The 17,695-nt window shown below is 39.1% G+C and overlaps 1 protein-coding gene across 1 annotated transcript in view; it reads left to right on the plus strand.

The window, feature by feature from the left end:
• Positions 1-14,618, plus strand: part of LOC132306103 (protein RETICULATA-RELATED 1, chloroplastic) — a 32,287-nt gene extending 17,669 nt beyond the window's left edge. Inside the window, exons 4-7 of the mRNA XM_059803335.1 lie at positions 340-409; positions 697-776; positions 2,212-2,276; positions 14,159-14,618. Coding sequence (XP_059659318.1) covers positions 340-409; positions 697-776; positions 2,212-2,276; positions 14,159-14,352 — 409 coding nt within the window. The 3' untranslated portion in view covers positions 14,353-14,618. The remainder of the gene's footprint in view (positions 1-339; positions 410-696; positions 777-2,211; positions 2,277-14,158) is intronic.
• Positions 14,619-17,695: the final 3,077 nt, after the last annotated feature.

A 17,695-nucleotide genomic window follows, 5' to 3' on the forward strand; every position in this document is an offset into this window, starting at 1 on the left:
AAATTTTTTCCCTGATGATGATTTTTGCAAAGGCGTTAAAACGGAATTTTTATGATAATCTAAATAGTTAATGTCCTGTAATTAAGTTCTCCATGCTGGTGGTACTTATTTTGGGACCCAGGAGTACACTATGAAGACTTAAATAGTTAGTTTCTCTGCACTTCCCTTTTGAGTGTTCTTTAATGAATATTTACCTATAAAAAAAATTAAATAAAAATAAAAATAGTTCTCTTGTTTACCTTTTATGGATATGTCCTTTGATGGGCTATAATACTTGACACTCAAGCTTTTTATTGCCTGCACTATTAGTTGATCATAATCTATGATGTTTCTGTGCAGTGTTTTTGAAGCTGAAAGGCCAGGATGTAGATTCTCAGTGAAGCAGAGGATTGCTACATACTTCTACAAGGTACCACATGTTACTGGGTTACTAAGGGAGGATGTACTATTTTGTGGCCTTTTGGGCTACAAATCTCTAAAGAGAGAAGTTGCCTTCTTGTCACCTTCTTCAAAATTCAAAGTTTCTTGCTTCGTCATTTGTTTCATTTTGAGATTTGAGATATTCTCTAAAGTATGTTTTGTAGCAGTCTTGTGCCATACTTCCTTTTTACCGTATGCCTAAAACTTGGTATAGTAGTTTTATCTGTTTTTTGTTTGCTCTGATAATTATGGTTGATTCACTCATTCTGGCTCCAGGGTGTTTTGTATGGATCAGTTGGATTTGGCTGTGGTCTTATTGGCCAAGGCATTGCAAATTTGATCATGACTGCCAAACGGTACACTTTTGTCTACATATATCAATTTTATACTTTTTGATGTACAGGATGTGCTCTCTCTTTTTCTTTTGAGACTAAGCTGGCAGGGTTGTATCCCTTTAATTGAAATTAGACTTTCGGATGTATGCATTACCTGCAAGTTTATTTGGCTTATGAACTTTCTATTATAACTCTTTAATTAATTAATATATTATTCTTATATCTAGTTTATTTTTCAACCTGCAAAGTGCTTTGTCATTTTGAACACACAAGTTAAATAACATCTACTGAAAAACCTGGAGAATATATGAATTGGTATGAGTTCTCAAGCTTTCATTTTCTTCAATATGGTGCCAACAAACCAATACATGAACAGAAGTTTTTTGCAAACTAATAGCTTAAATATTAGTCCTTGGACAGTTGGACTGTTTCAGGCTACTTCACTATCTTTTAAACTCATTGTCTTGTATAATTTGATTGAGGTGACTGGATGATTCTGTTGTAACGTAGATTGGTTGGATAAGACATGGTAAATCTATGCAATCCAGACTCCAGAGGGTGGGCCTTGGTGCAACTGTAAGGTTGCTTCATTGTGACCTGGAGGTCATGGTTTCAAAACTAGAAACAACTTGTCCATGCGGAGGTAAGGCTGTGTACATCTGACCCTCTCCAGACCCTGCAATGATGAAAGCCTCGTACACTGGGCTAGCTCTTCAACCACTTTCTTCTTTTCCCCTATATTGTAGGATTTTGACTTTGGAACCTCTGATCATGCCAAATTTTAACTCTATTTGGGAAGCCTACGACAAAGTTGGTTTTATTGGAATCCATAGACGAGCATGATGTTAATTTGACAAAAAAAAACTTTGGCCAATGATTATGTCCAATATTTTTGAAGAAAAAAATTTCTAATGGAATGTTGCAACAAGTGGACATATTGTTTCAAGCACCTTTCAAGTTGCTACCTTGATGGCTAAAGCTTAACTTCTATCTTTTTAATTCATATTAGCAAATGCAATGCTGACCTTTAATTTATTGTGAATGCACATTTTATTTATTTATTTGTAGTTAAGCAACACACGCACACATGTGCACACACCACACCATGTGGGAGTCAAATTGCTCACTTTCATTTTGGAGAGAATAGCTCAAACCCACTTGGGCCAATGACTTGGTGGTTGTGCACAACTTTATTTAGCATACAAAACTCTTTTTATCTTTTTTTTTCATTCTTTGTTGTTGTTGTTATTGTTGTTGTCCTTCTTCTTCTTCTTCTTCTTCTTTTCCGCCTCCTTCCCTTTATTTCTTTTATATTATATTATATAATTTTTTTGATGTTGAGACATGCTGGTGTTTAAACCTAATTCTTTTAATCTGCAACTATCTACAGTTATTTGCTGTCTGTTGAGGGAGATAATAACTCACTGTTTAAGTTTTTTTCTTGCTATATGGCCAGGAACATAAAAAAATCGGAAGAGGATATACCTGTGCCGCCTCTAGTGAAAAGTGCTGCTCTTTGGGGTATGTCTAATTGCATCGTTTTAAATCTTGTTTCTTTTTTCCTTCTAATTATGATAATAAAATTTCTAATAGCCAACAACTAATTTCAATGGCCTTTTGGTTACTAGAAATATTCATTTCTGTTCCACTTATACTTGATTATGAATTCGTGAGATTAAAATCCTTACTTAAGAGGTTAGTTTTTTATTTATTTATTTTTTTTCAGCCTTCTCATTTTTCTTATGTACCTATATGTCAATTGTGATGTTGTGGTCTGAATTTTGTTTCGGCCCGGATCGCGTTGAACAGTTTTATGACCCTTTTTTGCTTGCGGGTCCGAGACCCTGTTTAGGACTCTCTTGTAGCCCATTATATAAAGGGCGTTTACGGTTTGGAGTGGGTAATGAGAGAACACTAACAATTGCTGGAAAGCGAGTGAGAGAGAGCACATTAGGGTTTAGGGGCTGAAACTTGTAATCTCTTGTTTCTCACAAAGTGAAATCTTTCGCTGGATCTTCACTGTGGGTGTAGGCTTTGCTGAACCACATAAATCTTTGTATTATTCATGTGTGGTGTTTAACTTTTCTATAGTGTTTCTTGTTTTGTTCTTGGTTTGTTGCATTTGCGTAACATCAACTAAAATAACATGTCCCAAAAAAGGTTTTATTTCTCCGGTCTATGTTCTTGCAATTTTTTAGGGTTTCCAATAACTTTATGAAAATTCAAGGAAGCTTTGGCCCTCCAATTTCAGTTAAAATCAAGTTCTCAAGTAGAAGGTTCAAATTTCCGTGACAAATAACTTATATTGCTGAAGCTAACTGCTTCCATTGTGTTGTCAATGTTGTTGGAACACAAGGCAGTTCACATTATATCAGATGCAGCCTAAACATATATAGCTCGTTTTTTAATCAAATCTATAAAATAGACGAACACAATAGTTTTGTGAGCACATTGTCACGGGTCTAGAGTTTCTCCACTACTCCAGCCACATAATGTAGCACCGAGGCGTTTTAACTCCTCGCGATAAGGCCTTGGTTAACCTAGTTCCTGCACTCACCCGTGCCAACACCCTCTCAGCCTAACTGCCGCACTCACTCGTGCCAATACCCTCCCACTCAAGCCGTCCACTCGGCTTGCACGCTCACACACATTTAGGTACTTAGTTGGCAAGAGAGAATACTTATATTATTACTCAAAGAGATTACACAACTGGTGGGTTACTACTTACTGCACTCATGGTCGCTCATTCTCACTCTTGTAGCTTGTTGTTTATGAATGACATATTTTCTCCTTATATAAGCATGCTATCTACCTTCTGGATTTTCTACACAAATATCTACAACACTACAAAACTCCCTACACTTCTGGAATCTTTTATACACTCTACAACTATCTACAACCTCTGCAATAATCTAAAATCTTCCCACTCACTCTGCAGTACTCCATAATCTCCACATCAATCTGGAAGACTCAGGAACTCCACTTTACTTATGCCACGCAGAGTCCTCCTTAGCGCTTGCGTGTCGCCTATGGGGTGGAACCTCCCTGCAAATTGGCAGGGTGTGACATTCTCCCACACCCAATTCATGCGACGCCGTTGTCGCTTGCAGGGCATTCTTACACGCTATGTGCCCCATCACATAGAAGGCTACTCCATTGACGATGCCTCTTCTCTTTCCACTCCTGTCTCACAAGGCAATCTCTCCAACGATGATTGCCAACATATAGAAGGCAACACCATTGACGGCGCCTCTGCTCTCGTCGCTCGTCTCACAGGGAAAGCTTTCCAGCTATGATTACTATCTCAAAAGGTGCACTCAACCTGGTCCTCGCTCCCCTGCCATTAGCTCGACATAGGGACTCCTATGGGCGTTGGCAAGCCTATGGAAGAATCTCGTGTTACTGTCACCCTTCTTGGGCCATAAGGGCCCGAGATTTCGGAAGCCATGAGATCTCCTGCGAAATAGCAATCTCAGGATTCTCCGCAATCTCTGTCTAACACTTCTCTCTCCCATGCCTTTGAGCCTCCTCAATACCGTCCATCCCCTCCAACCGTTCAATCTCTCTAATATCTGAAAGAGCCATATTCTTCCTCCACTCAAGGTTCGCAAACACCTCCTTGTTCCACCTTTTGATCTCAGTCTACAAACACCAGAGCTTCCTTGCCAAAACAAAGCTCGAGGTGTTGACCACCGTAGCCTCCTCTCTCTAAGACCGAAATCGCCCTTGGAAGTCCTTCGCCCTAAGCCACATGTTTTCAAATCTAAAAGGAGTACTCCGAGATCTCAAGCCACCACAGTTCAGAACCAACGATATATGATCAGAAGTCGCTCTAGCCAACATTGCCTGAACCACATCCAGGAATTTCTCCTCCCAATCCGTGGAAAGCTGAAATCTATAAAGTCGAGAGTAGGACACTCTTGCTACTAGACCAAGTAAACACTGCTCCCTCCAACGACAAATCAAAAATGGTGATGACCATCAATGAACTCCAAATATTGCTCCATGGACATAGACCCATCTCCCTCCTATAGATCCTCTCCAACGGGGATCTAACCACATTGAAGTCCCCAGCCACACACCATGGAAGGGACCATTACCCCTTCACTTAGCTGACTTCCCAAAGCAAATGTCTCTCCCCATCATCTACCGGGCCAAAAATACTTGAAAACGCCCATCGGAATCTATCCTCCTCTATAACAAATGCACAGGAAATTGAAAACCTCCCTCTCCATGCATCCACCTTCAACACCCATCTTTTATCCCACATGAAAGGATACCCACCCCAAAGACTACTAACCAACCTATCCGAAATTGAAGCGAACTTCGTCTCTTGCAAGCATACCACATGAGCACCCCACTTTGTCACTGTCAACTTCACCACCTTCCTCCTATTCGGATCATTGAGACCACGGACATTCCAAGAAATCATTCGGAACTTCATAAGGAAACTATGACGTTCCCCTCACCCTTACTTATCCCTCTACCCCTCATTACCCCTTTCCCTCACCGCCCTATCCTTCCCCTAGAATAACACATGAAATAAGATTCCTGACCTCCTCCTCCCCTCTCCAAGAAGGGAAATTCTTCCTCCTCTTGTCCACTTCATTCATCTTCTTCTTCGTAACCTCTTCCCTCCCCTCAAACATCGAATGAAGAATCAATAGAGCCTGTTCATCATTCCCTTCTAAGGAAACTCCCAAAAGATCACTTGTAATTTTGATGTTCTCCTTGACCCACTCCTTTCCTTGATCATCAATGCCCTGCACACATGAGCCCACTCTCATCCCTTCTGGTCGCACCACAGTCTGGGGGTCAACCTTGACCAAATTAGGAAATTCCACTTCCTCCCATGGCATGATATCCAGTGGCCATCGGTTCATACTGCAATCTCCCCTGACCAGCACCCTGCTCGGACTTGTCACAACTCAGCAAAGCTTTTGAGCTACTCATCAGCCCCACCAACCTGTCATTTTGTTTATCGGGAGCATTACACAGCAGACCTTCAGCGATAGTTCTATGCCATCTCAACTCTTGAACCAAAATTGCTGCAAATTCATCTTTAAGTTTGATACGTAAATCTTGGCCGACACACAGAGTCACCTCCTCATTGCCAACACCACCACTGTCTGAAAGGTCAATAGACCTGTTACGATCTTGGATTGACAACAATAGTCGTCCCTTCTGTTAAGCGTGCCCCATCGACCTTCTTCCTCTATCGAGCTACCTGAACCCCCACCAGAAGAAGATGGAATAGTGTGCGGAAACATAGTGCACCAGTCGGAAGTGGTTGCAGAGTCGTCGACAATGCGTCAGTTTTGTTTCTGCACTCTTGTCCACTTGCGGCGATGGGGCTTTGAGCGAGAATGGGTCTGGGTTCTTCGCTCAGCTACATCAGAAAAATGATCCATTGTGCTTCCAAGAAAGGGTTGTTTGTTATTGGCCCTTCTAGAGCCCAGTGGAGTGAGCCCAAGCCTTCTTGCCCCCTCCATACGACCCAAACCCTTATTAACACTTGTACCATTACTTAAATTTTGGAGTGGCCCAAACTACTTGTGAATATTCATCCTTGACAAGGTACTCAAACCCATTTTTTGGCCCAAGTTTTGTCTTTCAAAATTAGGCCCAAATGAGCTACTAGGCTTATATTTCTTCGCCTGATTAATTAGGCCAAGACCCCCAGAACATTCAAGAACAGAAGATTTATTGCCCTGCTTAGAGGATTTAAAATCCTTTTGCGAGCCGCGTGACCTACCACCCTTCTCCCTCCTTTTCGCGACACGTGCCCCACCAACTATACCCTCTCCTTTTGACCATTCTGAGACCTGATGACATGTAGTTGTCCTTGGTCTTTATTTCTCCCATGCACCACATGTGCGTGAGGAACAACTCGTCCCTATCCTTCAGTCTTTTACACTTTCAGAGCTTCATGGATATGGCCCTTCGCTAGTAGATCCCCCACTTTGGTGAAGCTCTTTGTCCTACCCAAAACATTCTCATGAAGCGGTACCTTAATCCTCTCATTCACTCATGTCATTGTTACCACCATTGTCGGAGGTAAAATTTCTGACAGAGAGATCTAGTAGGAAACCCATTCGTCCTCCACCATCACAAGCTCCGGTAGTGTGCCGTCTTCTTCCACCTCAATAACAAACTTGTCAGGGTCGATTTTCTCATCCATTTCAACCCCTTTGAAGCCCTGCACTTCTCACCGATGGCTTCAAGCAAGGAATCTCAACCAAGGAATCACACCACAGATGCAATGGAAGGCCATAAACCAAAATCTGCTGGATACCCAACTTCTTCAAAATACTAGAGCATACCACACGACAACCCCAAATGTCAAGCATGAGATACGAATCTCCCAACTCCCTTTTGCCATGCTTCAACGCCCTCTCTGCCACCTGACGAGATGGAAAATGAAACAGCAGCAAGGAGTTCGGCAAAGCAGAGACCTCGACCCCACACTCCACCTTCCAAGCCTTAAGGCCCCACAGAGCTATCTTCAAAATGCTGCCCGCATCCCTGTCAAAACGTCCCACCAAACATGATCATAGAATCTCCCTTCTCCGTTCAATGCTTCTATCATCAACTCTGAAGGTTGAACAACTTAAACCCCTGTTCGAGCGCAATCAAACCACCTCACCACGGGGGGGCAGCCTAGGGACCCTTGCGACCTCCAAAAAAGACCTTCTCTCACCCTCAATATGTCTCATTAACAACAAAAAGAAATAACCAGGAAAGGAAAAGAAAAGCCGACACCACCTCTGATTTTTAGAAAAGAAATCGAAAAAAGACATTGAGAAAATGAGATCGTTTGTAGATCACAAATCGATCAGATTGCTTGTAGATGACAAACAATCTTGATAGAGATCAGATCATGTTGGCCACCAGACTTTTAGAGAGAATATCCTAGGGAGAGAAGGTCCTTCTTGTTGACTTCAAGATATAATCAAATTAAGAGTAAGTGATAAAGAAGAAGAAAAAGAGAAGAAGGCGGATGAGAGAAAAAGAGAGAGAGACGGGGAAAGAGAGAAAGAATGAAGAATACTTTCATCCTTCCACCACATTCTATTTATAATAACAAGTTTCAGAAATTACACATAAGCCCCAACATTATATAAGTAATAACAAATAAGCACCCGACAACACTTCGTAAGCTGGTGCAAAGATATCTAACATGCCCAGCTTGACTGACATATTTTGCAAGCAAGTCTTGCTCACACCCTTAGTCAAAACATATGGTGTACAAATCAGCTAAGACAAAGCTTTTCCTTGATGAAGTGTAGATCGACTTCAATGTGCTTTGTCTTGTCATGTTGAACTGGATTGTGGGCAATGCTAATAACAGCCTTGTTGTCACAATACAATTTCATTTACTCGCGAATAGGATAACCCAACATCGTACGTAGTCATTACAACTCACAAACTCCATGTGTCATGGATTTGAACTCAGCCTTTGCATTAGATATAGCTATTACAGACTGTTTCTTGCTTCGCCATGAAACAAGATTACCTCTAACAAATGTGCAATATCCTGAAGTCTATGAAGCACAAACACCTCTCCTAGAGGTTGCGTACCAGTGTCGGACACGTGTCCGACACGGACAGGAGTGTCCGAGGCTCGGACACGTGTCTGACACCTCTGTGAAGTGTCCAGAAATTATTTCTTATTGGACACGGGGTGGACACGATTGGGACACGTGGGGGACACGCGGAGGACACGGCTTGGACACGCGGCTTTTCCCTCGTCGATTTGTCACAGACCCTGTCCAATTAGCATCAGTATAGGCTTCAGCACGCAAGTGGCCATGACTGCCAAACAATATCCCCTTATCAGGTGAACCCTGGAGGTAGCGAAGAACGTGATGAGCTGCCTCAAGGTGAGGTGTACGTGGAGCATGTATAAACTGACTAATCAGACTAATAGTGTAGGTAATATTCGGGCGCGTGAGAGATAAGTAAATTAATCTCCCAACCAATCGCTGAAATCTTCCTGCGTCATCCAATGGGTCTCCATCTACATCATTAAGCCTATGGTTCTGCTCAATGGGAATATCAATAGGTCTAGCTTTAAGCTTGTCTTTCAACCAACAAATTTAGCACATACTTTCGTTGAGAAATGAACACCCCTTTCTTCGATCTGCACACCTTAATGCCAAGAAAGTATCTTATGATCCGAGGTCTTTAACCTCGAACTCTGGCCCCAAGAATGACTTCATTCGATGAATCTCTTCCAGATAATTTCCAGTGATAACAATATCATCAACATATATAATAAGGGCAATGGTGCAGTCCTAGTGCTTTTTGATGAAGAGAGTATGATCTACCTGACTCTGTGTGTACCCTACTCTTTTCACAGCAGTGATGAACCTCTCAAACCAAGCACGTGGCGACTACTTTAATCCATACAAGGCTTTATTTAGCCTGCACACTAAATTTTGACCATTGGCAAGCTTAAACCCTAGTGGCATAGTCATATACACCTCTTCCTCCAAGTCACCATGAAGGAAAGCATTCTTTACATCCAGCTGATGTAAGGGCCAACTCAAATTAGCTGCCAAAGAAAGAAAAACACGTATAGAGTTCATCTTGGCAAATGGAGCAAATGTTTCCAAATAATCAATTCCATATGTTTGAGTGAAGCTTTTTGCAACTAACTGAGCTTTATATCTCTCAATTGTTCCGTCTCTATGATACTTTATTGTGTAGACCCATTTGTAGCCTGCTGGTTTCTTACCTTAGGTAATGGAACAATATACTAAGTACCATTCTTCTCAAGGGCCTTCATTTCTTCAAGCATATCTTTCTTCTATGGAGTTCGACTGAGAGCATCTGAAACACTAGAAGGAACAGATACAGAGGAGATACACGAAGTGAAAGCACGATATGTTGGAGATAAGGTATCATAGGATACAAACTGAGATATGGGATGTTTTGTACAACTACGAACACCCTTACGATAGGCAATAGGGACATCAAGATCAATAGGAATGCTATTGGGAAAAGAATCAGGAGTATCAATGTCAACTAAGGAATTACCTGGATCGAGGGAGACTTCTTGGTCCTGAGGTGAGTCAATAATTTGTTTTGCCCTCCCAGTGTAGACAATTGGCTGCTTTCCCTATTGTAAATCATTAGTGTAAGAAGGACTAGACATAGACACCTCGGCTCCCCTGAATGGGAACAGGCAAAGGAAGGGGGCATTCCCTCTGAATGGACAACGTATTCTCTATCTGTATGGTAGAAAATCCTGAGCAGTGGGAAAAAAAGGAACAGACTCAAAGAATGTAACGTCGATGGAGTCAAAGTGATGACAAGTGGTAAGGTTATAACACCGATACCCTTTCTGAGTGGCGGAGTATCCAAGAAAGACACATCGGATTGCCTTAGGGTCCATTTTGTCCTTGCAATGATGAATGTGAACATAACATACACAACCAAACACTTTCGGAGGGACAATAAACAAGACTGTGTCATGGTGTAAGATAGAGAAGGGGGATTGATAGTCAAGAACCTTAGAAGGCATGTAATTATAGGCACTCATCCCAATTAGAAGAGAACGGGTCACCTTCGTAATATAACGGTGTTTTCTTTTAGCTACACCTTTCTGTTGTAGTGTATTGACACAAGAGGTTTGATGGACAATCCCGTTGTTAGCAAAAAAGGAGGCAAGACCATACATAAACTCTCCTCCATTATCAGATCGAATGATTTTGAGGGGACAACCAAACTGAGTGCATACCATCCTATGAAAGGTTTTAAAAATGGAATGAACTTCATCTTTGGTTTTCATAAGATAAAGCCAAGTGTATCGACTAAAGTCATCAACAAACACAACAAAGTAACGAAAACCAAGTAAAGAATTAGTAGATTTAGGACCCTATGCATCAGAATGAACAAGCTACAAAGGAGTTGTACAAAGGAGTTGTACTTTTATTAATACTAGTAGGATAAGAAACACGACATTGTTTGGCAATAACGTATGTTTCACAATTTAACTCAAAAGATTCAACAGAAGCAAATTGGGGAAGCACATGCTTCAAAACAAGAAGAGGTAAATGACCTAGTCTATTATGCCATCCCATTAACAGATCTTTATTGACTTCACTCTTCTTAACACTAGATTGATTTGCAACATAATAAGAAGTTGGCCTCGCGTTCAACAAATGCAAGCCATTGTCCTCACGTCCACTACCAATCGTATTCCCCGTGTCCAAGTCCTGAAACATATAGTGAGATGGGAAAAAAGGTTACACTACACAATTCAAGCCTTTTGTAATGTGACTGACAAAAAAGGGGGTTATTGGTAAACTTTGGGACATAAAGAACAGAGGACAAGGTAAGATTAGGAGAGGCAGAAACAGTGCCCTTCCCCACAATGGAGGTGAAGGTGCTACCAGTCACTCTATCCTTATCCTTACCAGAATATGAACTGTACGAAGAAAAATCAGAGGCCATACCAGTGATGTAATTAGTGGCTTCTGAATCAATGATCTAGGGTGGCCCACTAGATAATGTGGAACTTGATGTGTCGAATGAGAGGTACTTGTCTGGGCAAAGTTAGAGGTGGAAATGGAGGAATGTTGTGCTAGTAGATGTCGGAGAGCATCAAGTTCAGCCCCGGAGAAAGAACTCGGTGGCCCTGAGGAGGCATGACCAGTACAAGCAGTCTCACGCTCTACAGTATGTGCCGTAAATAACCCCCTAAATGGACTAGGCCTTGGCCTAACATGAGCAGGAGTTGGAGTAGGGCGATTCTGTAGATTCCAGCATGTTTCCCTAGTGTGGCGTGTACGCCCACAATGATCACACCTCAACTTGCTTTTGTCATCCTGCTTCCCTCCTTTGTGGAGGATTGGGCTTGTTCCATTGTTGTGTGGCAAGAGCAAACCTCTCAGATAATGGTACTTCTAGCTCAGGCTTAGTGTATACAGGTGTAGACATAGCCTTCATGCTATTCTCCTCAGCCTGGATATACGAAAACACATCTCTAACAGAAGTAGGGGCTGGATACCTGCCTAACACTTGTACCTTGGCATGCTCGTATCTCGGATGCAGACCACCTAAGAACTCATAGATTCGATTTCTTTTTACCATAGCATGAAATGCTTTAACATCAGCTGCACACACAGGTATGCAATCTTGGTAGTGATCTAACTCTTCTCATTTACCACGTAGAGTGTGGTAATATGGAACAAGCGTTTGGCCTTCCTGCTTGAATCTTGAAATCTGTTGTTGGAGTTCATACAGTTTTGCGAAATTACCAACCGAGGAATACATCTCTTCCACAGCCGTCCATAGCTCTTTAGCTGTTTTCACAAGCAGAAACCCTTTGCTGATCTGTGGCTACATTGACTGCAACAACCACATCATAATTAGTGCATTATTTGCACTCCACTCTTTGAATTCAGGATCGCTTTTGGAAGGATACGTGATTGTCCCTTCGATATGGTCAATCATCCTACGACCAGTGATATGCATACGAGCAAATTGAGCCCACTCAATACAGTTCGTCTCATCCAGCCTAACAGTTGTAATACAAAGGCGTGGATGGTGGTCACTACTACCTCCCAATACTGGAGGAGTCAAACTAGGAGAAGACCCAGCTTCTTTTGAAGTCACCTTTGAGCCAGACATTTTATCATACAGTTTGTGGGTATACAATCCTCAGAAACAAAAGCAGCAACAAAATACGTAGAGAACCTCCTCTCTAACACACAAACTTCAACTAGAAAGATTACCGTCTTCTGAGATGCATAAAAAAGCGACCACACAGTCACCACACAAACCCTAGAAAGCAACAAAGTAGACTATACCAGAATCACAAACGATGAAGAAAAAACCGTTGTTGTAGAACCCCGCGAACACAAAAAGAAAACACTAATCGAGATTGCAATAGATAAAAAATAGGTCAACAAATTCTTTTCGGGGCCTCGCCTCGAACCCCGAGCAGGGGCGCGTTGTCCCCTGCATCCCCCCAGCTAACTCACTGCAGAGTTGGATCCGCGGTACGCGTGGATGCGATTAACACTACTTCCTTGCAAACAAATCCCATCTTGGAATCTCTTCAAACCCCTTCTCACCCCACTAGGGTTTACACAAACTTGTCATGGGGTTTCAACTACACGCCTAGAGCTTTACAAACCATGCTCTGATACCATGTTGACTTTAAGATATAATCAAATTAAGAGTAAGTGATAAAGAAGAAGAAAAATAGAAGAAAGCGAATGAGAGAAAAAGAGAGAGAGATAAGGAAAGAGAGAAAGAATGAGAGAATACTTTCATCCTTCCACTACAATCTATTTATAATAACAAGTTTCAGAAATTGCACAAATGGCCCAACATTATATAAGTAATAACAAATATGCCCTTGACAACACTTATTTCCCTTTATGAAGTACATAAGGCTAAATATTTGAACAGATACAAGCAGATATTTAACAACACTCTTTCAAGGTTCACAATTATGAGTGACTTGCATTGCATATTTAACTGATGAATTTAAACTAGGAAGTAAATATACAATTTCTTGTAAAAAGCAACTGGTAGAGAAAATCATACCTGACAAGGAATGAACCGCTTGGATCCGAAGTTATGCTGATAATAGTAGTTTGTTTAATTTTTTTGATAACTTAGATTTAAAATACATAGCCAAAATTTGTAATTGGTATACCCCACTAAGTACAAAACTGTACAACAAATAAGAAACCGAACCTAGTAAGCCTTTTTCCTAACTACTTGAGGTTGGTTACATGAATTCTATGTTTTCATTATGCTCAATTTAAGGCCATAGCCTCACTTAGTTTACATGTCATATCCTTCTTTACTAACACTACCAAGTTAACTCTGGGAGAAATTGGGAGAACCTAATAATATTCACATTTAAGGGCGGCCACTGTATAGCATTTTAATGATTATGCAAAAACTTTTCCAATAAAAAATTGGAAATTTGGCAGGTTGGCAGTAGAAATAGTTTTCACATGCCAAAACTTCTAATACTTACCCGGTTTCATATACTGCTTCCACCATTGGTCTATACTGAACTGAGCAGTTCTGATATCAGGCTGACACAGGATCAATTAATGTTTGAAGAAGCTGGAATGGTGATCAGCTTATGCTTTTAGATTAATTCTGTTTCCTGATGTGACTATGACTAAGAAGAATACGTTGTTTGATTGATTTGGCCTTCTCTTGCGTGTTTGTGGGTATAAGTTGTACATGCTAGTGCTTTATGGTATATTCATCACCTCCTCTATGCAATATGGTGTATGCTCGAAACATTTTTGTGACATTTTACTTGTCCCTCTTAACATTTTATTAACCTGAATACTTAAAGTAAATTGATAAAATTTGCTTGCCGCTGCTATTTAATCTGCTTGTTGGTTTTACTTCTTGATCAGGTGTTTTCCTTGGAGTATCTTCCAACACTCGTTATCAAATAATTAATGGATTAGAATGCCTAGTTGAAGCATCTCCCTTGGCGAAGCAGGTCCCGCCTGTTGCAATGGCTTTTACAGTGGGTGTGCGGTTTGCCAACAATATCTATGGTGGAATGCAGTTTGTAGATTGGGCTAAATGGAGTGGCGTGCAGTAGCTGCAAGTCATTTCCAAGAGATTTTGGTCTTCAGTTATCAGATGGCAGATTAGTATAGATAGTTACTTTTAGCATCAGCTTGCAATTCACTACTCTCTTATAGTTAGGGTTTGCTACATGACAAGCACAAAAGCTTGGATGTGCTTATTGCAGTCGAGTTTTAAATAAAGCTTGCATCATGTTAAGAGAGCATTGTTATATTGTTGATGGATTTGTTAAAACTGCTAATAGCGCTTTCATTCAATTAGATTATTATATTTCTCGTATTATGAATTATATATCTAAGCTGATTTGTGTAGTTAGCATTGTTCGTAGTCGCGGTGTAACGGATTCGGGTGAATATTGGTGTAAACCGGCCGAATGGGTTGGTTTATAAAGGTATGTAATGGTATCGGACCTTTGAAAAGTAGTTATGAACCCAACCGATACGGCGAACCATGGTTGATATTTAGTGATTAGGACACATCCTATTGGTTTGAACTTTGGACCAGCTAACAGGGAACCAAAGCAGGTAACATCTTTTATTTTTATTTTTTAATTTCTTTCCTCTTAATTTTGAGCGATCAGAATTTAAATTTTTTATTTTTTATTCAAATTGAGATGTTATCATTTGATTTTCATGCTCAAAAGTCAAAACGTGATAATTTGAATAGCTCAGTAAAGACCTTAAGGTACTAATGACACAAAACTAGCTATAAACTTGTCACATGCTTATTGCTTAACAAAATGGAAGGTTGGTTTGTGAGGGGAAAAAAAAAAAAATAAAAAAAAAAATGTATGGATACATCATTGCGTCAAGTTATTCTGGGTGTTTCAACTTTGTACCAGGGTACGAATGTTAGAAGTCGGTTAATTGCAATGAAGTAATAAGTATGTTTTTAAATACCTATTTATATACAATTACTAACAACTTTCTCGTAGTTTTAGTAAAACAATGACCAACTATTATTCTTGATTTGAAAAAAAAAGGAAAAAAAAAGAAAAGAAAAAAGAGACTACCTATTGTAAAAACAAAGTTCAAGTTTGTATGGTTAAGTAAAGTATTCATGTCAGATATGGATTCGACACAAAGACACGCTAAAAAATATGTTAGAAGATTTTAAATTTTTTTGAAATATTCGGACACGCTATAGATACGTGTGTCAGTACGTGTCCGACACACGTGTCCCATTTTTGATGATTTTTAAGAAAATTTTATAAACAAGTTAGATGTATAAATATTAGGAGTTGTTTAATAACTTTAAGCAATATGATGGTACTTACATAATAACTTAAAAAGTTGTTTTATAAAATAATTTTATATTAAAACAACTAAATATTTATCCTTATATTTTAGTTCTAAGGTTTTGAACACTTGCACGATCTTCTTTGACTCTTTGTTCTTCTTACAACCAAGTTTTGCTATCGGTGAATGATTTCTCTCTATCTCTCTCCTCTTTTCTTTCTTCTTCTTTCTCCTCTTTTCTTTCTCTTGTAATTCACAAATCCTAGGTACTTTTTAAACATTCACAATAAATTTCTTTTTCCATTTCTTTTTCCTTTTCCTTTATTCCCGACAAACTTTTTTCTTTTTTATGGATATTTTTAACCAAGGCCTAATTTTTTTTCTAACAAAACCCTAATCCTCTTTTTTCTTTAATTTTTTTTTTTTTTTTTTTATTCCTCTCTTAACCCTCTTTCTATCATTCTTTCTTTTTCCCAGCAAAACACAATTTTTTTTTCATTATGAGGTGGTAAAAACGAATATTACACTTAATTTCTTAAGATACAACATTATATATATATATATATATATATATATATATATATATATTTATTTATTATTTGTCGTGTACCCCGTCGTACCCGTGTCCTAATTTTTTAAAATTTGTCATGTCGCCGTATCCGTATTCCGTATCTGTTTCCATGCTTCTTAGGTTACATCTGACATTCAACAATGAGAGCGTCACCACATAGAGAAAGAGAGAGAGAGAGAGAGAGAGAGAGAGAGAGAGGACAACAAAAGAGGTTAGTGTTAGGTTTATAGGACTAAGTTGAAAGAAAGTTGTCAACTTAAAACTCTCGAACGTAAAATATTTTTTTCAAAATTTTCGGTGTTTAACAAAAGTTTAGGTCGAATCTATCGAGTAGGCGCGTGTATAATAATTTATCAAAAATTAATGAATAAATTACTTTTTATTAAGTTCTAATATATATATTTTTGGTAAAAATTTTATGATAATCAAACACCAAAAACTAAAAATAAATTTTAGATCTAGATAAAGGGACCTTAGTGTTTAGTGAAAAGTTAACCCAAGATGAACATCAATAAAGGTTAGATCCAAAGAAAAGAAAGAGATAATATATATATATATATATATATATATATATATATATATATATATATATATAAGTGTTATATAAGTGGGATCCACATACAAAGACTTAAAGGTAAGCCTTGGCGTGGGGAGAAAGGCTACATTATATATATATATATATATATATATATATATATATATGTATATATATAAGTGTTATATAAGTGGGATCCACATACAAAGACTTAAAGGTAAGCCTTGGCGTGGGGAGAAAGGCTACATTAGTAGCTTATGTTCAAAGCCTCTTTTGTGCCTATATATATATATCCATGTTTCTATTGCTCTGGAATAATCAATGAAAAGTTGTTTTACTTTCTCTCTCTTATATTACCAAATGAAAGTTCTTTTATTTTCTCTCCTAATATTACTCTATAGATACACACACACACACACACACACACACACACACACACACACACACATATATATATATAGAAGACGTTATCAACACGAGCTTTAATCATCTGAGACTTGAACAAGAAGCTCTCTCTCTTTCTTTTTATCTCAACTCTATATATCACTTTTGTGATATTAGTTTTGATAGATTGTTGGGTTTGTTTGCTTTACTGAAGAAAATTGTATTTCTGACTCCAAAGGGAAAGAAAATCTTAATTATTGATTATTGTTCATGAATTAATTTGTCCACTTAAATGATATATGTGCTCACACTATGGTCGGTTCTACCGCCTTTATTATTTAATAATTTACTAACTATGGCCGGTTCTACTGCCTTTATTATTTAATGATCTACTAACTATGGTCAGTTCTACTGCCTTTATTATTTAATGATTTACTAACTTTGGTCGGTTCTATGATGGGTCTCGTCGACTATCAATAATAGTCAACCCTTTGCAATAGCATAAATCATTGTAAAATAAGGCTATTGGACGGGTAAGTCGAACTACTAGGACTGCTGGTTTATAGCAACCAAGGTCTTTAAATTCACTTTTAGTTTGATAAAAGAGGGATAGAGTTTTGATTGGTCT

The sequence above is a fragment of the Cornus florida genome, unplaced genomic scaffold (assembly GCF_030987335.1).
Source record: "Cornus florida cultivar Cherokee Brave unplaced genomic scaffold, ASM3098733v1 CherokeeBrave_3.0.0_Hap2_Chr05, whole genome shotgun sequence".
NCBI lineage: Eukaryota > Viridiplantae > Streptophyta > Magnoliopsida > Cornales > Cornaceae > Cornus > Cornus florida.